Source organism: Chelmon rostratus, chromosome 4, assembly GCF_017976325.1.
Source record: "Chelmon rostratus isolate fCheRos1 chromosome 4, fCheRos1.pri, whole genome shotgun sequence".
In the NCBI taxonomy this organism is placed as follows: Eukaryota; Metazoa; Chordata; class Actinopteri; order Chaetodontiformes; family Chaetodontidae; genus Chelmon; species Chelmon rostratus.
Window position 1 is genome coordinate 17,664,766 of NC_055661.1, and position 26,731 is coordinate 17,691,496.

General features: G+C 45.5%; 3 protein-coding genes across 3 annotated transcripts; 2 read left to right on the forward strand and 1 right to left on the reverse strand.

The window, feature by feature from the left end:
* Positions 1 to 1,439: 1,439 nt before the first annotated feature.
* tmprss9 (transmembrane serine protease 9) lies at positions 1,440 to 8,039 on the forward strand. The gene is made up of 15 exons (XM_041935436.1): positions 1,440 to 1,596; positions 1,691 to 1,818; positions 1,899 to 1,966; positions 2,042 to 2,217; positions 2,365 to 2,409; positions 3,744 to 3,857; positions 4,062 to 4,227; positions 4,405 to 4,679; positions 4,945 to 5,087; positions 5,450 to 5,735; positions 5,854 to 5,967; positions 6,034 to 6,202; positions 6,352 to 6,617; positions 7,065 to 7,201; positions 7,878 to 8,039. The coding sequence occupies exons 1-15, from the start codon at positions 1,440 to 1,442 to the stop codon at positions 8,037 to 8,039; spliced, it is 2,406 nt and encodes an 801-aa protein (XP_041791370.1).
* A 630-nt stretch (positions 8,040 to 8,669) lies between these two features.
* Positions 8,670 to 11,063, reverse strand: timm13 (translocase of inner mitochondrial membrane 13 homolog (yeast)). The gene is made up of 3 exons (XM_041935796.1): positions 10,847 to 11,063; positions 10,440 to 10,508; positions 8,670 to 10,033 (listed from the first exon to the last, which is right to left on the reverse strand). The coding sequence occupies exons 1-3, from the start codon at positions 10,964 to 10,966 to the stop codon at positions 9,935 to 9,937; spliced, it is 288 nt and encodes a 95-aa protein (XP_041791730.1). The 5' UTR covers positions 10,967 to 11,063; the 3' UTR covers positions 8,670 to 9,934.
* A 3,327-nt stretch (positions 11,064 to 14,390) lies between these two features.
* On the forward strand, positions 14,391 to 26,645 carry enc3 (ectodermal-neural cortex 3). The gene is made up of 4 exons (XM_041936079.1): positions 14,391 to 14,639; positions 15,861 to 16,889; positions 16,980 to 17,759; positions 24,772 to 26,645. The coding sequence occupies exons 2-3, from the start codon at positions 15,867 to 15,869 to the stop codon at positions 17,724 to 17,726; spliced, it is 1,770 nt and encodes a 589-aa protein (XP_041792013.1). The 5' UTR covers positions 14,391 to 14,639; positions 15,861 to 15,866; the 3' UTR covers positions 17,727 to 17,759; positions 24,772 to 26,645.
* The last annotated feature ends 86 nt before the right edge of the window (positions 26,646 to 26,731 follow it).

The following is a 26,731-nucleotide window of genomic DNA, read 5'->3' on the forward strand; positions in this document are numbered from 1 at the left end:
AACAAAGATACAGGGAGTGGGCTGTCATTCAAACACTAACTGCAAATTCGTTATGGTACTTTTTTTCTGAATCACATATTTAGATTTCTGTAAAATATGTAGTATTGCAGATTTGTGAATAATAAACTCCTTGAGATGGATTTTTATCCAACTTCACCTCCTCTCTCACTGTCCTGAGGGCAACAGGTTATAAAAGGCACCTTAACTCATCAGAGTTGCCAGGTGTTGTAAGTCCGGGACCTACAACCAGAAGTACTGAGGGAGGCTTCGCCCCTCCTCTGCTGCTCAGCCACTGTGTCAATGGAGCACAGGCGGGCAGCGTGAGGGAGCTCTGAGCTCCACTGCAGTTTGTTTGAGCCTTATTTGTTTTTTGTTATTTTTCTGGATTTGCCTCTTTCCATCTTGCTTACTTAGCTGGAGATTATGGGAGCTCTGAGGTGACAGTAGAGGTGCCTGTGCACACCGGGGTGTAACCAAAGGGATCAAGACCGATGGTGATTTCTGAAGCTGAGCCGACTCCCTAAAGTAAACTGAAAAGGTGAGCTACCTGCGGGACGCACGCGGCACGCCCCTTGGCAGGTGGAACAAATAGCGGACCTCTCCGTCCTCTCCCTTGTCTTCATCCGTTTATCTATTCTTGCGCGCGCCAAGTCACGCACCGAGAACTGCGGGATATTGTGAGTGCGAGCGTGGAGCGGAATGAGAGAAGGAAGAGGTGAGTGAGTTTGCTTCAGAACATAAAGCCTTTATTGTCTGATGCTCCACACCGTGATGCACCTGGTGTCACCGTGCGTAATTCACAGTGAATATCCTCACCGAGTCCGTTTCTTCTCTGAAACCCTGTTATCTGTTAAACTTTAGGCAAGTTTAATGGGTTTTGGTTGGACCTTGTTCCACATCTGATGTGTGATCGCCAGGCAACATGGCCTCCCTGCTCTCTTTTACGCACGCACAATGTCAGCCAGCTCTCCGGAACAGAATTACTCCTTGAAAACAATAACTACCTACTATTATGTTGCATTTATCGACTATCCGAGGATATAAACACACTTTGTCATCGTTTCTCACAAGTCTGCTGTTTGAAATAATGTTTCCAAGACACCTGTAATTAGAAATGAGCAAACTTAGTGATTTAGGTTGTTGGTTTACAAGCATACAGGGTTTTATCTGATGCAGTTTAAAAGTAGTGGAACACAAACACACGTGATCTAAACTCAATATATATATAAATGAATTATTATCAATGTCAGGGTATTGATAACCATCCTGTAGTCCAGCCCATTATTACATGATTATTTATTTCAGGTCATATCCAGTACAATTAACAACAGAACAGTTCTTCCTGTATTTCTACCAGGACTGGATCATTTTGTCTGTCGGGCATTATGATTCTAGACACAGTGGAATGTGAGTTGTGAGGTCGGTGCTGTGAATCCAACATGGAGGTGAAGAAGGATGGAGGAGGAGGAGGAGGAGGGCCGTGGTCTTCTTCGGGAGCATCTTCTGCTCCCTCCAGCCCCGGCTGCTACAGGAGCACCCTCATAGCTTTGCTCCTCTTCTTCCTCGTTATCGGGGTCTTTGCGGGCCTGCTCATCGGTGAGTCTGCAGGCAGGACAAAGACAGTGTCTTAACTTAGTTGTTCTGTGATGCCGTCTGTATGAATGAACCATTCCTCCTCTATCACTGCCAGCCTACCTGGTGCAGGAGCAGCATTATTTCATGGAGACAGTGGAGCTGAAAGGTCTGAAGTATGATCCTGCTCTGCAGGATGAGAACTCTGGATTCTCCATAGTACTATCTTCAGTTTTAAAGTCAAAGGTCAGTCCAGACCCTCACCATGTTGAGAGCCAATTTCCTTTACAAAAAGTCTTAAATTGTACATTGTCACTGTCTTGCAGATTAAAAACGTCTTCACTGCCACATCGCTGTCACGTCACTACGTTGATTGCAGTATTGTTGCCTATGGGTAAGTGAAACCGAATTGAGCTCGGACATTTACTCCAAGCAACGAACAACATTGTCCGGCCTTCTGTCTCCCCAGTAACATTAACGGTGACGTGATGGCGACGTTCAGACTGGTCTTCAGGGTGTCCAAGATCCACCAGTATTCAGACAACTTTGTTCAGGACTTGCTGAGCGCAGGGCTCGGCTCAGCGATGCACGGGAAGCCACTAGAGGTGCCAGAATTTGGAGAGATCAACACTATCGTCTTGCTGGGTAGTGAAACTATACTGTGATCAGTTCACTGTCTGTGGCCCTAGAGTGGATGTGTGCGGTGGGGTGGCAAAAATAGGCCACAGCTGTGCAGCATATTGTCTCCTGGCTTTGACAGGATCTAATGCTTTTCTCTCTGCTCATTCCTAGGAGCCAGTGGGAAGTCATTTTATGTTATTGGAGATGAGATGATCGGTGAGTGAATATGTTAGTAGACCCAAGTGTGCCTGTAAATAATCCTTCGGCATGTGTATAAGTTTCATTTAAATATCACAGGCAACTGTGCTAAAATGTGTTTTTCTCTGTGACTTATTATGATTAAAGAGAGGTTCATTTTTTTCATGCCTTAAACCAACACTCACAAGCCCTGTATGAACACTGAAAGAGTTTTTGGCCTCTGTGTTGTTCACACTGGCTGTGAAGAGATCCCATCTTTGTGCAATACCAGTGCATGAGATGGAACAAAGGCCACAGTCCTCATTCTGCACAAAAACGTATTCTGAAGTTCATCTGAAGCTAATATAAACCTTCAGTTGTTAAGTTAAGTTAATCAAATCAAGTGGGTATCTTTTTATATATCTAGTATACTGACACAGAGAAAAGGGAATGTTGCACTGAAGAACTAAAACGTTGAAAGAGATTTGATTTGACTAATTCAGTCTGCAAAAAGCGCCTTATTAGTATTAGCTAAACTTTGGAGTGTATTTTTGTATGTAATGAGGACTGTGGATTCGTCCCTTGTCTCTCATATGAGAACCATGTTCGGAAAGGATCTTTTCGTGCAGTGATGTAATGCAATGCACATATGGGCGTGAGACTATTGTTTTCAGACAGATGAATGCAAATAATATGCACCTATCCTTTAAAGTCCTGTAACATTTGCCATCCGTCTTGCACTTAAATACAAACTCACATTCCAAAAGAGTTCAGATGCTGTGGAAAACATACCTGAAACAGAATTTATTATGGTCATTTATTAATCCTTTTTGACAAATACTCAATTAAAAACAGTACAAAGACAATATATGGAATATTTTACCTCATTAATTTCATTGATTTTTGTAAATATCTGTTTCCTCTGAATTTGATGCAGCAACACGTTTCAAACGAGTTGGGACAGGAAAAATTAGAGACTGGGAAAGATGTGGAACGCTCCAAAAACACCTGTTTGGAACATTCCACAGATAAACAGGTTGATTGGTAACAGGTGATAGTATCATGACTGGGTATGAAAGGAGCATCCTGGAAAGGCTTAGTCGATTACAAGCAAGGATGCAGCGAGGTTCAACACTTTGTGAACACATGATTGCATAAAGGATGTTACCACATGTGCTCAGGAACACTTTGTGAAACTGCAATCTGTTTTTATTCACATTGTACTACTTTCTTGGAATCAGGGTTGTGCTTTACGTGAAAACAAATGACACTATAGAGAAACATTACTTATATATATTGTTTTATACCAATCTGGAGTTTCCTCTCTTCTCTTACTGTCATCCTCCCCGTTTCCTGTCATGTGGTCTCTCCAGCCAGGTGTCCTGACAACACCTTCACCTGTGACAATGGAGAATGTGTCACCAAATTGAACCCAGAGTGTGACTTCATCCCTGACTGTGCGGACGAATCTGATGAAGCTCGCTGTGGTGAATGACTCTTTAAACTTTTACCGCTTTCCTTTTAACCCCCGCTATTCACCTTTCCTTTGCAGTTGTTGTCAGTGAAAAGCAAACCGTGTCCTAGCAGAACATTCTGGCACTAACAGGTCACATCGTAACTGTGACGCCTGTGAGGAAAACCATCACCGCTTCATCTCCATTTTCACCACATCATCCTTCTTTTCCCCTCAGCTTGTGGCACACGTCCTGCTATGGGGAGTCGGGTAGTGGGTGGCGAGGATGCTCGGGAAGGGGAGCTGCCATGGCAGGTCAGTCTGAGGTTCCACGGGCGCCACACCTGTGGAGCCTCTATCATCAATGAACGCTGGCTGGTCAGCGCAGCACACTGCTTTGAGAGGTAGGCAGCAATCATCATCTTCAGGTCACTGAGATTTCCAAATCTGCCAACTGTCTAACATAGGAGAAAAAAATCAAGGGACAATTTTATTAGCTCATTTTTTAGCTGATGACCAGATGGTTAGTGACTCAAATGTATATTTTAAAGTTTTGTTATCTCTTTCCTTTCTTTTTATAGGGACAATGACCCCAAAGAGTGGACGGCCCTGGTGGGGGCCACGCTGGTAAGCGGCGAGGAGTCCGAGTCCAAAACAATTAACATCAAGTCGCTTGTTGTGTCTCCGGACTACAACCCCATGACCACCGACAACGATGTTAGTGTGCTGGAGCTGGAGACCCCTCTCACCTTCAGCTCTTACGTCCAGCCCGTCTGCCTGCCCTCCCCGTCTCATGTCTTCGCCCCCGGACACAGCTGCGTGGTGTCAGGGTGGGGCGCACTGAACCAGTTCAATCGTGAGTCTGCCCGCAGGACTAACACATCTACAGGGGAGGGATTTAGAGAGAAAAGGAGCCGGTTGTTTATTGGTAACCAATGCTTTGAGTTCATAGCGTTTTATAATACTGGCATGATAACTGTCAGTCATTACATCAACAGCATTGTAGGAAAAACATAACATTTATCACATCACTTTTTAATTAATACTGACTATTTCCACTGCTGTGTTGATATACGATCAGCATGCGTCATTCAGTCGTCCTCTGCTCTTCTGTCACTCAGCTGAGGTGCCTCCCACGCTGCAGAAAGCGGTGGTGAAAATCATCGACTCCAAGGTGTGCAATAAATCGTCTGTGTACAGAGGCGCTGTCTCTCGCAACATGATGTGTGCCGGATTCCTGCAGGGCAAGGTGGACTCGTGTCAGGTCAGCGCTGTTTCACCTGGTTCACACAAAGGTGGCTGCATGGGCGAGAGCTATCGACTTACTCGTTCTTACAATACCTTCTTGCCTCGGGGCTGATGAGCTGATCCTTTTCTGGTCTTGAAACTATAAGTAGAGTCAAAACTCTATGTTAACACTGGTCCAACCCTAAAAATAAAGGCCTGTTGGCTGTTGCTGTTATTTTCATCTCAGCGTGACAGGGTGTGCGCTGTTCATATTACAGTGAGAAAACATGGCATTCCTCCTGTAAGGGTTCAGTTCAGCCTCCCATTACAGTTCAATCAATTCAATTCATCGCCCAATTCTGTTCTTACATCACAGGAGCTCTTGTGTTTTCCCTGTAGGGTGACTCTGGAGGGCCTCTGGTGTGTGAGGGGGCCCCAGGAAGGTTCTTCCTGGCTGGGGTGGTGAGTTGGGGTGTGGGCTGTGCCCAGATCAACAGGCCTGGGGTCTATTCCCGCGTCACCAGGCTCCGCAACTGGATTCTAAGCCACACAGATCCCAGCTTTGCCCATGATTACTCCCAGTATGTTCCCACTGTGCCAGTTACTGTGACAGGAGGGAGCCTTGATCATCTGCCAGTACCCAGGAGCACAGCCATGGACGTGTCATCTGCACCAACACTACCTGGTAATGTCATACTGACAGCAGTTATTATTAATTAATCAGAGAGAGGTCAGAAAGTCACAAACATGGAGCTCAGTCATTTCTTCTGTAGTATAACAGACATGTCCATCATGTCTTCCAGTCTTTAACTGCAGTGGAAACTTCCAGTGTAGCGCCACCTCCTGCATCAGCAAACTCAACCCCGAGTGTGACGGAGTCCCCGACTGCCCCAACAGGGCCGACGAAAGAAACTGTGGTAGGTTTTGAAAGGGGTGCACATGCTGGGTTAAAAGAGTGCTTCTGATGGGGGTTTTTGTTTCAGACTGCGGTGTGCGTCCTGCGTTGGGCTCCCAGAGAATCGTGGGTGGAGTAACAGCTCGAAGGGGGGAGTGGCCTTGGATTGGCAGTCTTCAGTACCAGAGGCTTCACCGATGTGGTGCCACACTCATTCACAGCAAATGGTTACTCACAGCGGCACACTGCTTCAAAAGGTACTGCGTGTGTTCAGCTGGAAACTTAACAGCAAATTGCAAAAATCAAACAAAATAACTTTCTTCTGTGCTATTTGTTTTTATCAACAATCACTCATCCATCACATCCAGAATGATACCGACTCTGAGTCTTCATATATAACCCACAGCGACCCGAGCCCCACTAACTGGGCTGTGAGCCTGGGATCTGTGCTGCGCTCTGGGGTGGGAGCCCTGGTCATCCCCATCCAGAGGGTCGTCATCCACCCGGCCTTCAACGGCACAAACATGGACCACGACGTGGCTCTGCTGGAGCTGACGGTCCCAGCCCCCACGTCCTACACCATCCAGTCTGTCTGTCTCCCCTCGCCGGTGCACCACTTCCTGAAAACAGCAGAGTGCTACATCACGGGCTGGGGATCAATGAGGGAAGGAGGTGAGAGATTTAAAATCCCTCAGACATCAGGCACAGCTTTCCAGACAACTGGTTGCGAGATGTGAGTGAAAGCAAGAGATCACTGGAGGAGCAAAAGCTTCCACGTTGTGATCATAAAGACTCAAAAAACGAATTTTTTAAATTATCATAAGGATTTTTGTACTGAGGTGACCTCTTACAGCTCCACTATTCCATCAACCTTAAAATATGTAATATGGTATTATATGAAATACTATCAAATGTTTACTCAAATTACAAAACTTAGGCTTTTGGCATGCAGATACTTCCTTTTATCCGCTGAGGTTCTGACTTATCTACCACTGAAACTTCCTGTTGCTCCACCAGAACAGTGGAATGGAATTTGGTTTGTAGTGCTAACAGCAGTAAAAAAAAAAAAAAAAACAACATTGCATAACCCACTCATCTAAGTATTATTATTTGGGACAGGTTCATTGACCAACCTGCTGCAGAAGGCTGCAGTGAACATCATTGACCAGGCCGACTGCCAGCACTCATATGGAAACATACTGACTCCTAACATGATGTGTGCTGGTTACATGGAGGGCGGCAGGGACACCTGTTTGGTAAGACGCTGCAGGACTTTATATACTATGTGGCACATATCCCTTTTACACGGCCTGGAAATGGGCCAGACGTCTGGGTGGTACAGTGTTGGCAGTGTCTGAGTGGACAAAGATAACACAAGTGAGCAGAGGCTCAGGGAAACAGGGCCATGGCTCCGATTTTACAGTGGCTAGTTAACCAGGTCAGAACAATGCAAATCTTCCCTTTCACTCTTTAGGTTTTTAAGAACTCCTGTTTAGAAAAAGTAAAAGCATATGAACAATTAATGGTGTGAAAATACTTGTTGCATATTCCAGTTATGGAGCAAGCATGATGGAGAAAAGCAAGTGTTGCTTGTTGAGGAACATTGCAGCACTTATGTGAGAGATGCTTATCTAATGGGAGAGAGTAGACTTTCTTTCCTACAAATACAGAGTCCCCCCTTTCACCCCCTCCCTCGCTGTAATCTACTTATGTAAGGAAACCCACATGCATTCCTGTCTCGGTCAAAGCACCTGGCATCTCAGCAGCGATCCAAGTGACATTCTCTTTGTACCCTACTCTTCTGCTTCCTCACTCATCCTTAATCGTTTTATTCTCCTCTGCACACTGGAGACCTCAGAGCGTTGAGGTCCTTTTAATATCTGACAAATTATTAAAAGCCACTCTTTTGTTCCTCTCTTCTCCGTCATCCAGGGAGACTCTGGGGGACCGCTGACCTGCCGTCAGCTCTCCGGCCAGTGGTTTATTGCTGGAGTGACCAGCTGGGGACACGGATGTGGGCGAATTGGTTTTCCGGGGGTTTATACTCGTGTGACATCCATCAGGGCATGGATATCAACATACCTGCCTTTCTGAAGCAGCACAAAAGGAGCTTAATCCTCAAGATGCTAAACTACATGGACCCAGTGGCTTCTCCTGATACATCTCCTCCAGAAAAGTGTACTGTACAAGGACTTAAGTCATGTTAAAGCCACACACACTCGCACATAATCTCCACAGTGTTGTGTGTGTGTGACCTGCTGGTCATGGGTGCTGTTTGTAATACTGTGCCATCATCTGAACTGGGACCATCCTCTTTCATAAAGTACTGAAGAAATAGGGTTAATACTGAACTGTGGCTTATGGACATTCTGCTAGCATGTGCATGATTGAAAGTATTTATTTCAGGTATTTATTTGGCTGACCGGTAAACCTTCTGTACATGGTGTTGTGTTTCATTTTGTGTGGGGTTCAGAATATATGTGGTTCATGTATGAGTGCGTTTGCTCGTCTTTTTTTTTTTTTATCCATTCTTAGAAAATAAGACAAATATGCAATGTAGTGTAGTAATTGTTACTGGGAAAAACATAGCTCTGTGAGAAAAAGTTGTGCTGGAATCAGCTTTAAAAGGAAGTCACCTTTTGACTTCTGACTTTGACTTTTGAGTTTGATAAGACCTGGTGATGTTTCACTTATACACATTCTTTTTAATTAGAAACACAAGACTCTGATTGACAAGATTTATTGATTTACATGAAAACCATTCCATTTTCTCACAATCACACTGCAAAGAATGTTCACAGGCTTTCCTGGCTCTTACTTCCCTACAGAAGCTCATCAGGATAGAAAAAAAACAACTGTGGTTCCCAGACTTTGACAAACCGTGCACACAAAGCTGAGAAAGGTTCAGTACCCCGTGTACAGCAAGGCAGACCCTGCTGAAACAAGCCCACTACTGTGGAGGGCGGCAGATAGGGTGACAACTAGAAAGCAGGTCAGACAAAACAGTTTTGTTCTCCAGGCGTACTTTGATATAGGACTGTTTGGAGGCTTGTGAATGTCAGGTTCACGGTTGTGAAAACACCAAGTTGCTCCTCAAGTCTTCCTGGTGATTTTAAGTAGGTCTTTTAGAGTCAAAAGCATGTTTAGGAAAAGCTGGCTTGTCCCTTAAGGGCTCCGGTTGTGCTGTTTATTTACTAAGGACAAATATTTAGTCTCTCTCTGAGCACAAACACAAGACAAGACAAGACAATGGGCAACAAGCATGGGCACACTGCTGACAGTTGTAAAGGAGCAACTGTAGTGAATGAGAGACTGTTTACAGTTCTCAGTTTCATGTGTCCTGATAGAGGCTCTTGAACACAACACACATTCAACCTTAGTCTGATGATAGGAAGGTGTCAGTGTTTCTATTGAAGCCACACTGTATTAAACAAATAATATAATACAATACTTGCTCCAAAAAAAACAAAGCCATAGCGCTGCAGTTGACTAATTCAAAATTGCCACCTTGCCTGGGGCTGAAACATATCCCAGCATGCACTGCACAACACATGGGGTACACCCTGGAGAGCTCACCAGGGGCTAACACGTACATACACACACATTCACACTTTTACGTTCTCTCAGGCGATTTAGTTTCCAATTGCTTTGACCGCCACGTCTATTGACACGTGGGTCCAAATTTAAGCTTTTTACAATGTGTGTTGACTTGTTACCAGAAGATTAATCATTTATAACATAAAAACAAAAATCATCAAACTTTGTTACTGAACTGTTCCTCAGCGCAAAATGAAAATGTCCACAGAGACATTGTTATGGCTAGAGTCCACAGGCTCTGCTGTGCCTGTCCGTGAGGTATTGTGATGGAAGTTGATGGTGTGCTGCTACGGTGACACACCTGTGCACAGCTGCTGGCCTCCAGTGGTGCACTGTGCTCTTCCTCACTGTAAGCAGCAGCCTGAGGAAGGGAAGGGGGACAAGAGGGATGTTCACATGCGAGCTCTTTCCCTCTGTAATCTGGAGTTGTATGTTCGGGACACAGTGTTCCAGGCGTCCATATACCGGTCCATACACATGGCGATACATTTCTGTGAAGGCAAAAGCAATTACATGGACGCTGTGGAAAACTTTGTACCAAATCAGGATCTTTTTAAGGCTGTAACAAATGATTATTGTTTATTATAAATTACTCTGCCACATCAGTTTCTTCATTAATGATCTATACCAAAAAATGCTGATTAGAATCTGCGAGAACTTGAGATGACATGTTCAAGTTGCTTGTTTTTTCTGGCCAACAGTCTAAAACTCAAACACCTTACGTTCACAGGCACAGATATCACAGACAATTAGCAAATCTTCGTAAGAGGCTAGAACCAGTGAATTTATATTTGAAACATGATTTATACACTTAGTCAAAGATCTAAATCATCACAAATTGACGAATGGTTTCAATGCACCTGAAAGCAAACTTGCTCAATGTGGCTCAACGCTTACCTGCTCAGAGTTGTCCAGCGTGCTTCCAGGTTTACCTATGCACTTCTTAAAGCATTTATCTGTCATTCTCTGAAACACGAAGAGACAACAACAGAAGGTCACAAGGCAGGTAGGTGAAAAGACTCAGAGATGTCCAGACTTTAATTGGGTTAAAAGCAACATCTGGTTAAAGAGTCGTGGTTTTCGGACGCTAACGTTACATTATGTCATCTGCATTTCAATGACTTCAGACGTTTCTATGTCATATTTCATTATTGTGGTAGCTTAACAATAACAACATCTGCCTTTGACGTTTGCAGGAATAAGAAACGTGCCCATGCCATCTTCAGTAAACTACTATATTTAACCCTTACTTACTAAGTTTTAGGTTAGTCTTGCTAGCTTAGCAACCGTGTCCAATGATTTACCTGCAGCAGCTCCTGTGCGTTAGCCACCGCAATCTGGACTTTAACCTGCTCCATTATCGTGCCGGTATCCACTTTACCACCTGAGCCACCGGCTGAGAAGTCTGAACCGAAACCGTCCATTTCTACCGGAGCCGTTACCGAAATCTATAGCGTTGTGGACCTGCTTTCAGTGCACGTGCACACCACTGCTGCTAGATTTAGCTAACGCAAGTTTTCGATGCCCTTGACAGCGGCGGAAGACTGAATACGTCATTTCCGTGTAGTGATTCCGACATGGGAAATGTAGTTTTTTAAAAGTCGCAAGGTCGAGTTACTGCAGTAAAGACACCGCAGCCAAAAACATTTCCTGCCTCGTATATTTAAACTCATGTTTATAATACTTAAGAGCACAGACGGCTTGTCAGCACACATACACACTCCAACAACGCACGTGCGCGCACGCACGCGTGTTTACCACACGGTGGAGATAAACTCCACTGAATCAGCCCAGTTTAAACCTCAGCTTTGACTTGCTTCAAGTATGCTACCAACCGACACCTATAATTATTAATAAAATGTATTTTCTTTACATATGATTTAATTATTGTTAGATCTTGATCTTTTAGATTTAATACAACATCATTCCAGATAGATAGACAGCTAGATATAGATAGATGTTTGTTTTGTTTTGCGTTTTTTTTTTGTTCGCTTTTGTCATGTCTTGATATATCTTGTTTGTTACTCAAAACAAGCATTTTGCATGATACACTTTATAATTTTATCAAATCTAATTATTTGCAAAACATCACGACAAGCATTTATCTTATCCTGGTTTCCCACAACAGGCTGTGTTGAAAAAGAAAAAATCGAAAATATGCATCGCAGTACGCGATTTTTCATACTTTCACAATTCCTTTATTCATTGCAAAATCAAATTACTTTACTGTCATTCCAAGGTTATTGTGAGATTGCTCTACCAGCATGCCTGTGTAAATGATAAGATGAGTTCCAATTTCAGTTAAAACTAAACTTGTCAAGTGGCCAGGGTAACTATGTGGAGCCAACAACATAAATAGAAAGTCATAAGAACCTCTGCATTGTTTGGTGTTGAGGCCTGGGCATGAGGATGACCCCCTCCGAGGACCCCTCTCCTTATGTTTCAGACAGGATGACCTCACTGAGAAGACCACCTGCCTTGAGTGAACAAATATGTGGTACAGTGAGTCTGCAGGCAACAATGGAGTGGCGGTTACTGTCATCTCAACAGACACTATGAGTGGCTTGTTGCGATGCTGGGGGCATTGGGGAATAATTGCGGGGGGTCTGATTTGTGGCGTGCCTGCCTAAGAGTAATTAATGACCAGTTACACAATGCTTGCACCCAAGCACATGCACACACACACACACACAAATAAATCCGCCGACCAATTTGGCTCGAAGCCACTGGGCTGAATGGGGGGAAGGGAGGGTTGGGTTAAAGTGCAGCAAAATGAATTAACCCTAGATTACAATCATGAGTTCATTAATCTAATCTTCTTAAATTCATAATCTCCTTTAGGCACACTTGTGTGTATGAAAGCATTTGGCCCGGTCAGCTACTTGGGAGGCTTCAATAAGCACCGGCAACAATGCTCATGAGAATGTGAATTTTCAGTGAGTGTGTTTTTGGTGTGAAGCTTTGAGGTTTCACAGGACTGTTCAGTGGATACTTCAGGGCTTTAAAGTGCAAAAAAAAAAAAAAGATAGTGACTTGAGATATTGTGAGGAAACAATATGACTGAAAAACACCCACACATGCTCACATACACAGAAACTCAGACAGCTGAGAATCAGCAGCCGCTTTTAATCTTGAAAAGCAGCTGCTGAGTGACAGTAAGAGGGAGAGAGAGAGAGCGAGAGAGAGAGAGAGAGAGAGAGAGAGAGAGAGAGAGAGAGAGAGAGAGAGAGAGAGAGAGAGAGGAAACCTGAGTTGTGTGGCAGCGGCGTTTGTGTTTGTGGTGCTGGAGATCAGTCAGCTCTGTGCACAGAGACACACTGTGTCTGCTACCAGTTCTGACTCAAATATTCAAACCATCACTGATCCATTAACTGTTTCAAGTATATCTATAGTATTAAATTCTCCATTTCTGACTATCACTCGTTCTTCTTTGCTGACTTCCACAGGGCCTTTTTTTCACAGTAGACATTTTGACATGTTGCGACATGAAAAGCACAGGTGCAACTAATAACACCAACAATGTCTCATTTACGTGTCCCAGTTAGGCAACGAGCCAGCCAGCAGGGCACACCTAAATGGAATGAAGCCATTATTAATGCCATTAATTAAACCTGCAGACATGTTGGGACATATCCTAGCACAGAATCTTGCACAGAGAGGAGGCTCAATGCTTGAATCTGCCCTCTATTTCTTTAAATTATTTTTCAAAATCTTTACAGTTTTCAAAGCTTCACTGTTTTATCATGTTTTCAGCAGCCTGTGAAATTCCTCGTATGTGCATGCTGACTTGGCTGGTTCTTGTCTGACCTCATTCTTGTCTTGATAGCTCACGAGTACTTAAATCCTTCAGAAAATGTAAGGAATTCAGCTGGAGGAACGATCTCATGGACCTCAGAAGGACTTTAACCTGCCATCATATGATCAGTAAGACTGTTGGCTATGTGGAGCTGGCAGGCAGAGCAAAGACTGTATTGTCTTTTTTTTTATGCCCGGTCAGTCTCAGAGGTACACAGCTTTAACTACTGAGGGCACTGAGGTCATGCGCCAGAAGGTTTTCTCGTTTTCCTTCATTTTTAACAACCATGGGGAATTTTCATCAATGCAAACCTTGTACGTGTACATAATATGCTGATTCCAGCATTTTTAAACACAACACATCTAGATCTGATTCCGTCTAGGCCCACTCAAGGACAAACAAATGAAGGCTTCAGTGTCTCTATCCCCAATGTTATTCCTGGCAGTGTGGAGACGGCATTCAGAACTCCATGTTTGCCAATAAAATTTCACAGGAAGTTGTCAAGAGAATTAATAAAATTCAAATGAAAAGAATTTAAACACAACATTCAGTTCTTTTATAAAGTAGTTCTGGCCACTGCTTTGGGGCTGTGAATTCATATCTCTCACTGAACTGTAATCTCCTTTATTCTTTTTATTCTATTTTATCCCATTTCAATCTGGTGTTACATCTTTAATCCTATTTTAATGTGTTTTCTGTTATGTTATGTTTTGTTTTGTTTTGTTTTAAGGCTTTTTTTTATGTGTAACACAAATCCCTTTGAATGGCCTTGTTGTTGAGAGGTGCTGCTTCGCCTCTGACACCATGGCTGCGGACTCCAGATGTTCCTCAGCGCGCAGGCAGGTGAAACATGCAGACACAGGTGCTCTTTGCAAAGCTTATGGCGCTGGTATCTGGAGGATGATGTGCATTGTGTGTGAAGTTGGCTGCACAATAAAGGAGCCCTGGCTTGGCGCGGCAGCCCATTGGACGGTGGCAGCAAGAGTGGGAGGAGCCAGTGTGACCACTCCGGCTGCCTCTGCTCGCTCTCTGCGCTCCTGTAGTCGCTCTCCCGCAGGCTGCGTGGCTTCCCGAGAACAAAACGGAGCTGCCAACTTTGTTGCATTGTTGTTGCGCGTTTAAGCTCGAAGCCCGCGACGCGGACAAATGGCTCAAACGTTTCCCAGCGGTTTAGGACGCGGTAGAGTTTTGACCTCGGAGGGCGGATTTGTCTAAAACTGTGCCACAACTTCAAACAGATCAACGACGGAACAAGTTGGAGCCGAGATAAAGGATTCCGGATCGGCTCGGCGCCTATCAAGGTAAGCATTAGACGCCTAATCCTCCTAAAGTATCGAACACGAAGATACGTGCTCGCTTGACGTTTCTCCAACTTCGTGAGCAGTTTACGTCTAGGCTGTAACATCGGACCCTTTGATGTTGTGCGGTTGTAGCAGCCTGGATGTTTGCAGGCTGCTGCTAACTTGGGAGGAAAGTTGAGCGCATGCTGAAGTGCTGACCGGAGTTTCACATTTACTGCACAAAACGAATTGGATTTCACGCTGAGTCCCTCCACGGAAGTCCACCGTCCCCCTTTCAGAGGGATTGAATAGCCGACTTAAATTTATCTGCTTTGAAACAATGGAGGCTTTCAAGCGGAAGATATTGATTTGGTCTTTTTCAAGTTGTGGACAGTCTTACTTAACCCACAGCGCCGTGCTGTGATTATTACAGTACTTTTCTTTAAGATGTTTAATTATAGCATCTTATTACATAACTCTAGTTATTATTCAATAAAGTTGATTTTATTTTGAAATGAAGCATTTCCACGCCAGAACGCAGAGGCTGTACACCTGTCTGAATCCACATCAGACCATCAAAAGGAGCAACAAAGGCTTTCCATCTGTTGCACAGAGGTTACATAATTTCATCCTCAAGTAGCTGGTCTGAGGTGACACCTCATATGTGGGCTTGAAAGCTTCGCATTTGGCACCATCTTGTATGCCAGCCTGCAGAGGAGCAGAGCAAGCTGGCAGGAGGCTCCTGTGGTTGGAGGTGACTCACAGCTCTGACACGTTTAAAGGAGAGGAAAGATGGGGTGTAGGACAGCACACGCAGGTGCTGTTTCTTCGCCTTAATGGCCAGCTAACGTAGCTCATTTGTTGTCACAGGTTTTGAGGATGGACTCGTGACACCGATGTGTGTTTTCCAGCCTAAGTCACGCAGTGTACACACACTGGTTTTCTGCAAGAGTGCGTCTTATCTGCACCGCTTTCATCTGTAAAGTCTGAAGTTCATTTCCGGCGTAACCTAGCGCACTGATATGAGTATTTGATTTCTGAACAGCCCGTTCATCACCTGTTGGCACTGTGTGCTTTGTCTAATCATGAAATGGGAGGAGTGTTTACGGTAGCGCTCACATCAAAGGGAGTGTGCATGACCTTAAAATCTCTTCCTCCTCATAAATGGTTGAATCAAACACATGTAAAGGCTCTTTTCACTTGTGCTTATATATATTTTTTATCCTCTGTTCTCCTCTCCAGGTCAAGATGTCTGTCAGTAACCACGAAAACAGAAAGTCTCGCTCTAGTTCCGGCTCCATGAATATCCAGCTCTTCCACAAGACGTCCCACGCGGACAGCCTGTTGACTCAGCTCAACCTGTTGCGCAAGCGGAAAGCCTTCACAGATGTTGTCCTGAAGGCTGGAAACCGATCCTTCCCCTGTCACCGGGCCGTCCTGGCCTCCTGTAGCCGATACTTTGAGGCCATGTTCAGTGGTGGGCTCAGGGAGAGTCGGGACGCTGACGTCAACTTCCACGACTCTCTCCACCCGGAGGTGCTGGAGCTCTTGCTTGACTACGCCTACTCGGCCCGAGTCATCATTAATGAGGAAAATGCAGAGTCGCTCCTGGAGGCCGGCGACATGCTTCAATTTCACGACATCCGGGACGCAGCAGCGGAGTTTCTAGAAAAGAACCTCCACCAGTCGAACTGTCTGGGGATGATGCTGCTGTCGGATGCCCACCAGTGCCAGAGACTGTACGAGCTGTCGTGGAGGATGTGCCTGGCAAACTTTGCCACTCTCTTCAAGACAGAGGACTTTCTCAGCCTGCCCAGAGACAAAGTCCAGGAGCTGATCCTCAGCGAGGAACTGGAGGTGGAGGACGAGAGCCTGGTGTACGAGGCTGTAATCGACTGGGTCAAAGCTGACATGGAGCGCAGGCACAGTGAGCTGCCCGAGCTGCTGCGCTGTGTCCGATTGGCGCTGCTGCCTGAAACGTACCTGCTGAAGAACGTTGCATCGGAGGAGCTGGTGATGTGCCACAAGGTGGGCCGGGAGATTGTTGAGGACGCCGTGCGGTGCAAAATGAGGATCCTCCAGAATGACGGTATTGTAACGGGGTTCTGTGCCCGGCCGAGGAAGGTTAGCCAGGCCCTGCTTCTGCTGGGAGGGCAGACTTTTATGTGTGATAAAGTCTACATGATCGACAACAAGACCAAGGAGATCACCCCCAAAACAGACATCCCCAGCCCCAGGAAAGAATGCAGCGCCTGTGCCATTGGTTGCAAGGTTTGTATGTGATCTGTACTGGAATATTATCATCTTGATCGTGATGTTATGTAGATGCACTCAACATGTGATTTCTCTCTATCATCTCAGGTTTATGTTACTGGAGGGCGTGGTTCTGAAAACGGGGCCTCCAAAGACGTCTGGGTCTACGACACATTACATGACGAGTGGTCCAAAGCTGCACCTATGTTGGTAGCCAGATTCGGACATGGCTCTGCAGAGCTCGACCACATACTGTATGTCGTGGGAGGACACACATCCCTTGCAGGATCCTTCCCTGCATCTCCATCTGTGTCTCTCAAACAGGTGGAACAGTACGACCCTCAGACCAACAAATGGACCCTGGTGGCTCCACTCAGAGAGGGGGTGAGCAACGCCGCTGTCGTCGGCGCCAAAAACAAACTCTTTGCCTTCGGGGGCACCAGTGTGAACAGAGACAAATACCCCAAGGTGCAGTGCTTTGACCCTTGCCAAAACCGGTGGTCTGTGCCGGCCGCCTGTCCGCAGCTGTGGCGCTACACTGCGGCGGCTGTGGTCGGCAACCATGTTGTGGTAATTGGAGGCGACACAGAATTCTCAGCCAGCTCTGCTTACCGGTTCAACAGCGAGACGTACCAGTGGTCAAAGTTTGGCGACGTGACAGCCAAACGGATCAGCTGCCACGCGGTGGCATCGGGAAACAGACTGTATGTGGTTGGAGGGTACTTCGGGGCTCAGAGGTGTAAGACGCTGGACTGTTATGATCCGTCATCGGACTCTTGGGACAGTGTGACCAGTGTGCCCTACTCGCTCATTCCCACCGCCTTCGTCAGCACGTGGAAGTACCTCTCAGCATAGAAAGAGACGCGCTGACTCTTTGAGGTTTCCACGGTGAGTAAATGCAGTTTCCTTTAACTCACACAAACAAACAAGATGTTGATTATATGTGCTATTCATAGCATCCCCTGTGTTGTCAGATGATTCGTGGGGAGTCACTTTATTGCAGCAAAAATACCTTTTTTTAATTCAAGGAGCACTGTTTGGTACCTAACAGGTGAGTGTCAGTTTGAACCGGACGAGGCCAGTTTTTACAAACCCCTCACTGTTTTCAGGGTTGCTAGTGGTTACAGTTACACATTATCTAGCTGCAGTGACTGCTGGCTGTTGGATAAACATGGCGAAGTCCTGGTTTAGAGAGCTGGAGGAATGTCAGCGGTGCTGGTAATTACAGAGCGAAAGCTACAACACAAGACCTCTGTCACTGACAGGAGCGAGGTGGAGAGGCAGGGATCAGGTCTGTGCTTGCAGCTTAAGGAAAGCAAGAGGGCAGGGTGCTCTGCAGGACGGCCCTGGGTGCTAACTGACTGCCTGTTATGAGTCAGTACCTCAAAACAGTAACTTATAAAAGGTGTTGTGACGCACAGCATTTAACATATGGAGGGCTTGGAGCCAGAGGAGCCCAAGGAGCTTTTGGTGAGCTGTAAATAAGTCTTTTTATTAGCTAATGTACAGTATGAGTGGCGTTTCACTTAAGATCTCAACCTTTTTATCTGATTGAAAAGCCAAATTAAAAAAAAAAGTCCACACTTCATTTATCTATACAAGCCCTTATTTCATCTTCTGTAAATATAATACATTATCCATAAGGCATCTTTCTCAAAGTGCTTTGCGGGATAAGAAAATGATGAAAACCTTAAGTACCAAGCGGTGCGGAGGCCAGGACACTCTGCTCTGCTCCAAGTAGAAAAGTCAGATCAGTAATCTTATCAGGCCTTCAGGAGGGGAGGTGGTGGGTGGATACGGAGGGTATGAAAGTATGATTGATTGAAATATAACGCACCATATCAGTGGAGAATTGCTCGGCCTAATCTGCCTGAAGGAGCGACAGGTGGCCGTTTTCACAGCTTCGTGTGAGATAAGGGATGATAAATGTTTTTTCCTGAGGTGTTTTCAGCTTTTGGCAGAGGGTGAGGAAGGAGGGATGCAGGGGCCAGTAGATGACAGAAGAAGAGGGATATTTTAAAGGTTTGCAGGTTGTTTGTACCTGGTGATGCTGGTTTTAAGGTGACCTGATGCAATCGATGGGAAACTGATCATTGCTGCAGTAGCCATTTGATTTGAAAAGCCCAGACTCGACTGTATATTTGTATTATTAGTTTTTGTGTTTTCATCTTTATTGGAGTCATGACATTTTCAAGGAAAAACAAGGCACACATTGTCACGTATTAATTTGTTCCGTAGATTCATTGGTTTGCCATGAAGCTCTAGTCTGTCATCAAAAATAACAATAAGACCCACACTTGAAGCAAGAGTTCACTTATTTACACAAGTTCACCTTCTTGCCCAGAGTTAGTTACAGACGCTTGTCTGTTCTACATAAGGCTACAGTCAGTTAGCTTAACTTAGCACAAAGTTAGGAACCAGGGACAAAACCAGCCTGGCTCTGTCCGCAGGGAAAAAAAAGAGTCAAGTTGCTTCCAGACTTTATGCTAAGCTGAGCTAACCATCTTCGTCAGGCTCCCACCAAGAAAGCAAAAATGCATATTTCCAGAAGTTTGGATAACTCGTGCTCCTCTGTACTGCAAAGCAACTGCTTTTCTTCTCTCAGGAGGAGTGACTTCAAACAGGCTCCCTTTACGCTGCCAAGAACTTTGAAAGTAAAGCCGAGCGGAAGCGAGTGAGAAGCATGGGGCTTATGTGTGACTTGTGTCTACAGTAAACAGCTGGATATAATGGAGCTGGGGGCTTAGCATTACGAGGCTGCTGGTATGGACCGCTGTCTCCATGGCAGCCAAGGTTTTCTGGGCCGGGATGGAGACAGACAGGCTGGCTATGAAAGATCAAGGCGCCGCATCCTTATGAACTCTTTCAGTAACGGTAGCTACCGTCCCGCTGCCAGCTGCCTTTATGTTTAATTACAGCAGACGTGGAAAAAGCTCAGATTTCCAGCTTGTTAAGCAGGCGTCCTACCCTGACGCTGGTCCACTCTCTCATCCGAGACAAGCGGGGCATGAGAGGACAAGTGGAGTGTTAAAATTTTTGGGGAGCGACAAAGTGACACAGTGCAGGACACAAACACACACACACATATGGAGAGGAGGAGATGAAGTGGAGAGCGAGTAAGACCAGGAGATCCAAGCTATATTTTGCACTGTTTGGCAGCCGAGACTAACGCCTGCCTAAAAATACTTTGCTCCTGAGGTTGTCAACTTTCAGCTGGGGTCAGAGAGGAAGATAACTGTGTGCGTGAGCGAGTTTGTGCGTGCATGTGTGTGTGTGTTTCTTTCATGTTCACGATGGGGCTGAAAACCACCGGTCAGCTGTTCAAGCATTCACTTATTGTGAGTTTTTGTGCAGTTGTGAAACCACTCATACTACTACTACTACTATTACTACTACTACACACACACTGGCAGTCACATTGCTGGCATTGCCTGTCCTTTAAAAAGCCAGCCATCCTTACTCTAATTTGGGAGGAATGAAGGTGTGGCCTGCATTCCCATTAGTAAAGATTTGTTAATGTTGCCTTGCGGTGCAGGCCGCTCAGCTTGCGTGGCCTGTATGGGATTACCAGCCCTTCTGCTCTTTTTGCCACCACCTACTGCAGTTTGCAGCCCTGCGCATTTCCACCACATGTGACTAACCGCAGACTCCAGGGCCAAGCCAGAACCCGCTGTTGATGGAAAAGTATTTGTAAATTTTAAAGCGTTACAGTCCATCTTTGTTATGGTCCGGGTGGGTGAAGTAAATAACTTCTTTCGGCTGAAAGCACGAAGACCTAAACAAGATTTAATTGTCATATTTTGACAATTGTACAACATTTACTTTTGCCAGTTAAGCTTTAAATTGTATATCCAGTGTGTGTTTTGGAGATAGAAGCAGAGTAGCATCATGGTGTAATGTGGGCAGTTGTGGGTGCCAGACTGCAGGCAGGCAGGATGTAACTGGAGATCCATGCACAAAGTTCAGTACAGTCTCCCTCCTTCAAACCGCTGAACTATAACGGCCCCGGAGATGACTGTTATCTACGCCTGAGCCCTTGTTTTCTCAACCCCCTCCGCCCCTCCCTCCTCATCACCCCTCTCCAAAAAAAAAAAATCACAGACACAAGCAGCATTCTCTCTCTCTCTCCTTTTTTTTTAACGACTTCAACTGAAGCCCTTGTGAGGTGGGCCCGGCTCTGTGTGATAGGGTACACCTGGAGAGGTCAGGGGCCGCAGAGGGAGCCCTCGGCGGGCTCTCTGCTTCCCCAGACAGCTGCTGTAAAATGGAAAGGTCACGGTGGGATCAGGGAGGAGGAGTGCAGAGGCCCTAGTCACTCAATACTAATGTTTTATTAATGCCTCGCTGTGAGGGCCACCAGGAACACAAGCTGAATGAGGCTTTTATTGTGGCATCTGTGTACAACAACACCCCCCCAGCCCCCCATTTCTCTCTCTCTCTCTCTCTCTCTCACACACACAGTTAGTGTAAGCACGTGCGCACACACACTTCGTCTTCAGTCCCTTGAGTAATCAATTTGCCACATTACAGTCCTCGGCACGGCCGCTTCAATTTGCATAAACCTAATGGAGTTTTTATTGGTCTTTTCTCCGCGCTGCCAGTAACAAAAAGAAAGAGGGAAAGAAGATGCTTAAAATGGCTGAATAATCACCCAGACTAATTTGATTACGCCCTCAAAAAGAGACGAGCTGTCATACAGTTACAGGGGCCTCCTCAGGAAGCCATCTGGGATGGGACCGAGTGTGTCTGCCTGGTAATTAATCTGAATTACATAATATTTGCGCCTCTGAAGTAGCACTGAAGTGGCGCGGATTCAGTTGCAGGGGTGCTCTTTGTTCCCGTTTTAAACTGGAGTTTCTCTTACGATTCATCAAGACTTGCCTTAGCTTTCTTTGCGGCTGCACCAGGACGCTTCGGTGTCCGCGCTCACCCCGGAGTCCTTTATCTGCCCCTGAAAACAATGCAAACTCATGTAAATGAAGTGGCTGATTCATACGTTGGTCAATTCAGTGAAATTCTTGCTGGTCATTAGTAAACATGGCACAGGCCTTGTTGGACACAAGGGACAGATAAAGAAAGAGGACTCAGCTTTGGTGTGGTGCATCGTGGGTAATTGGGCCTCTGGAAGACGCAGGTGGAGAGCAAGGTACAGTAAAGCTAAAAACAAATGGAGATGAATGTCACGCTGCGGGTGACGTTCATTTGATAGATGAGGCCTCCTTCAGCTAGACAGTGTGTCAGCTTTTGAATCATGGAAAAGCTTGAGATTAATTTCCCATTGTCAAACTCAACCTGGCGTTTTTCCCACGTGGAGGAGAAAGATGAGTGATGGGAACAGACAGACTGAGGCAGGTTAAACCTCAGCGTGCCAGATCCAATCACTTCATATAGTTCCAGGCCATCTGTTTGGCCTGCCGCAGGACACACGGGCTCCCTGCGTCCCTCACAGCGGCACTCTGTGGTTACTGCTCACCAAAGAGGCACACGGGGCATCTGGGTACTTTCTGGGTTGCACTTATTAACCCCGCCACCTGTTGGCATCCCACACTCAAGACCTCTTGGGTCAGATTTGTGAAGGTCGCTTGTGGTGCAGCGAAAGTTTGAATGCAGGTCAGGGTGAGCTTGTCCATATAGGAAATTGTGATTTGGGTAAAAAGTGCGGCAGCTGCAGCTCGCCGTTTATGCGTAACTGACCTTGACATAACAGGTAATAATGACAGAGCCGTGAGACAGTCTGGAGCTCATGTCCGGTGACAGCGGGACCCTTGGCGACGCGAGGCAGGGATGCTGCTTTTTGACGGATGTGCTGATGATGACGGACACGTAACCTTTTGTGGGACAGAGTGTGTCTCTGCGGAATTCATGTTGACAACACGATCCATCCCCTGGTACACCGTGTGGGCTTAGTTCATGCTGGTGTCTTGTCAACACGAGTGCAGCATGTGAAAACCCACTTTCTCTGCAGCACACTGAGATAGATGACTAAATATAAAACCCTTATGAAACAGTGATATTGTGGTCGGAGCAGAGCGGCACAGTATTCAAGATTCAGCTCTTCTTCAGCTGCACTTGAGAGAGATTAGACCAGCAGCAGCAGAACTCGTGTGCAGGCAGTGACCTTTGCACATGCATACACACACACACACACACACACACACACACACAGCAGCAGTGGAAACTTCCATCAGGCCTGCAGCTGCATGTGATAGTGCTGCTGCCGCCGCTGCTGCACTTCAGGAAGGGCGAGCTGAGTTTGTGCCGCTGCTTGTTGGACTCAGCGCTGAGGATCGAGCGACCAACGGAAATGTCTCTGTAGCGCAGAGTCGAGTACTGAAAGCGAAGAAGGTCACTCGCTTCGGTCCTGATTTCAAAACAGTGTTTATACAGCAATTAACACCAAGAACTGTGGCTTCTTTTGTGTAATTAGAGGAATGTTTCAACATTCTAGTAAATACACTTGTTCGCCAACTTGCACGGATTTCCTGGAGTCTCCACCGGTTGCCTGGCAACAGAATTAGTCAGGCGCATAGCTTCCAGTGAAACTTTTTACATTCAAGTTTAAACAAGCTAAATATAACATGTTAATTAGTGAACTTTCGAGGTGCTTGTAGGTGGATTTTTTGTTACCTTTAGTCTGAGCCAGACTAATTGCTTCCGTATGTCTTTATGCTAAGCTACGCTAAGCAGCTGCTGGCTGTAGCTTCATATTTAATCAAGGAATATGAGAATGGTTGCAATCCTTCTTATCTAACTCTCAGCAAGACTGCAAATTTCCCTAAAAAAGTCAAACTCTTTTTTTCTCTTTCTCAAAGAAGGATATTGGGGGAAGAAAGTAGCGTTGGTGGTGGATTTGTTACTGAAACCTGGGTGTCGTATTGACACTAGAATCAAAACACTGAAAAGATGCTGAAGCTCTAGTTGCGCCATGAAGCCTTTCAACTGAGCCTTGCATTTTGTTGTGTCGACACATCCAGCATTTAGGTTTGTTCCAAAATACTGCAGTTTGCGTAGCATCAGCCTGAGAGTAATTCCTCCACAGGGTTTAAAATGTACCAACTGCGTCTTACTCTGAAGCTTCTTTGTAGCCTACTTTTACCTTTCTGCTGGGTTCCAGTAGTACAGTGCTCTGGCGGCGCCCTGCTGCTAGGCTTCAGGCCATGTATTCACAACAGTAACAGATGCGTATGGATCAATGGAGGCTTCTGTAGCATCAGCCGGCTTTGTCAGCCGCGGGAATGAGAACTCATTAGGTTACCCAAACAAGCCCCCAGCAGAGCCAGCCTGTAACTGTCAACGCTGTGTCTCCCAGAATAGAGAGCACACACGCATCCTTCATCTGCGCCGGCAGATCTGAGTTATCATCAAAAATATGCAAATCAGAGGTAAACATCGTATTCGAATTATGCTCCAACCCCCCACATATCCAGCGCAGCGTTCCAGCGTTGGAGGAAAATTAGATAGTGAAGTATGTGAGGTTGCAGAAGAAGAGTGAAGATGAGAGGTGTTTATAGTAAAAATGGAATTTCCACCATAAGAAAGCCTCTTACAGTATGACTTCTATCCAGATAAAGCAGATGGTTTTGGAATGTGTGTTTTATCAGAGAAGCTTATTTTTTCCCTCAGATATTTATTACCTAGCTACAGAAATGGCTTGAGCAGCTTAATCCCACATGCCAGGAGGACTTTAGTTAAATAACGCTCTGTCCCGAGGCGTTATTAACACTACGTGGGTAAGCCTGATAAACTGGCATGGTGATAAGCTGATGTGTAGCCCGGAGGACCGAAGTCTCCGCATTCCTCCCCGCTCCCTGAGAACGTCCCCTTCTGGTCATGTGCTCGGTCCTCGTACGGCAGAGTTCACAGGACCTGAACATTAATCTCCCTCTGTCTCTTTCCCCAGATCGGCCATGGTGTCTGGTATGCAGGCATGTGTCCCCCTCCGCTGGCTGCACAGAGGAGGAGGAGAAAAGGGAAGAGTTTGTGTGCTCCTGCTGTGGCTCCATCCAGCCTGATCCACATTATCTTCGGCTGCGGAGAAGCGAAGGCCCGACTCCTGGAAACAGCCCAGAGACTGGAAGTCTGCAGCCTCTTTCCACCTGATCTGTTTACTCATCTTCCTTGTGTAACTTTCCCATGTAGCCGCTAGCCTGAGCTGGACTCGTTGCCATGTATACAGCACGGACTCCTCCATCGGCTCTATACAACATGCAAAGTGCAGCCAGGAAACAGACTGATAGCATAGATGTGTGCTGTGGGCTTCTTCACACCGTTCCACCTCCTGGGCTGAATCTGCTTCTCTGACGGTATCGGCCCTGCACTGGTCAACTGACTCACTCCATCAACAAACATGTGTGTCATCTCTACAGTAGATCTCCAGCTCTGTAAGGACGTATTAGGGTCTGTCTTACCGACATGTTTTACAGTCAGCTGACATAGAAAGTCGGCCGTCCTTTTGTTGTGGTTTCTCTCCTCCCCTCCTGACACTGGGCGTTTACTCAGGTGTAATTTATTTGGACTGCAGATAGGCTGAATTAGACCTTTGCTATGCCAGGAGTGTGGGGAAGGAGAGAAGACATTTGTGGAAGTGTATGATTTTGTGCACAGAAACAGTCTTCCTGTCTGTATTTTTAGACCTTGGACTTGGGCTTCCCTCAATTTTGGTGAGCTAAATTTGCGTCGTCCTCCTCGGCTTAAAAATACACACTCGCAAGAGAGAATGTGGCCCGTTACGGCCAAAGAAGATACTTTTCTGTTTCAGTGTCAAACTATGATTTTTGTCATGTTGTAGGGATGGGAATCGAGATCCATTGCAGTCATATGCCTCTGAGCTTACTGGTCCCATTTATGGATGCAGATTCCTGTGACTAAGAAAACCTAAATGACCAAATCAAACAGCAGTTAAGCAGCTTTGGCACACCTGGGTCATATGCATGCTTTTTCCTGCTCTGCTTCTACATTTCTACACTACATCAGACTCAAAGATGATAAATCGCTTGAAAATCTGTGTGGGCCTACTTCTTTATCCCACTCAGAAAACCGATAAAGAATGGGTGGATAAATGGAATCGGTAACGGCATTGTTATCAATAAGTTCTTATCAATTCCCATCCCTATTGTTTTGTGTCTCAGGGTTATGTATAGTTTTGTCTATGTTTGTTCAAGGAAGGTTAACATGTTTGTTTTCTGTCTCCTTTGTTTGTTTGTTTTTTTGGTGAATGTAATATTTTGTGATCTCATTTTAGAATATTACAGTTTCATTGTTTTGCCAAGTGAAAGTGTGATCGATCACGCGTCACAGCAGCGGTCATATTTCATGCGTCAATATTGCCAAAACATGAACAGCTAACCTTAGTGTCATCCTGCTTTAAAGTAACAAACGTTATGTGTCCAAAGTAGCTAACAGATACTTAGAAGCTCTAGTATTTTTTCATTTTGTATTTCAGGATCTTTAATGGAAATCTTTTGTGTGTATAGTTTGTATATTTGCTTTGTAATTAATTTGTAGAAGCCTTTGATTTGCACAATTTGTACAAAGAAATCTCTCTATGGTCTTAATTTTGTATCTTTGTCTTAACCCAGCTCGGGGTAGTGTTAATAATCAAAGCCTTTTTGTAGCAAATTATCAAGTCGTTTCTCTGCATTTGCTCTGCGCGCAAGTCTGCGGCTTCCCCGATATATCAAAGTATATATCAGATACACTGATGTATTAAGCTATTACTGATACACCAACTGTTACTTCATGTTCTGCAGCTCATAACTCGTCAATAAATATCTTGCTGAAAACGTATCCGGTTGTTTGTCCTCTGTTTTCCAGGGAATGACTGGAATCCGGCAGCTGTGTCATTAAAACAGCGTGGGCAG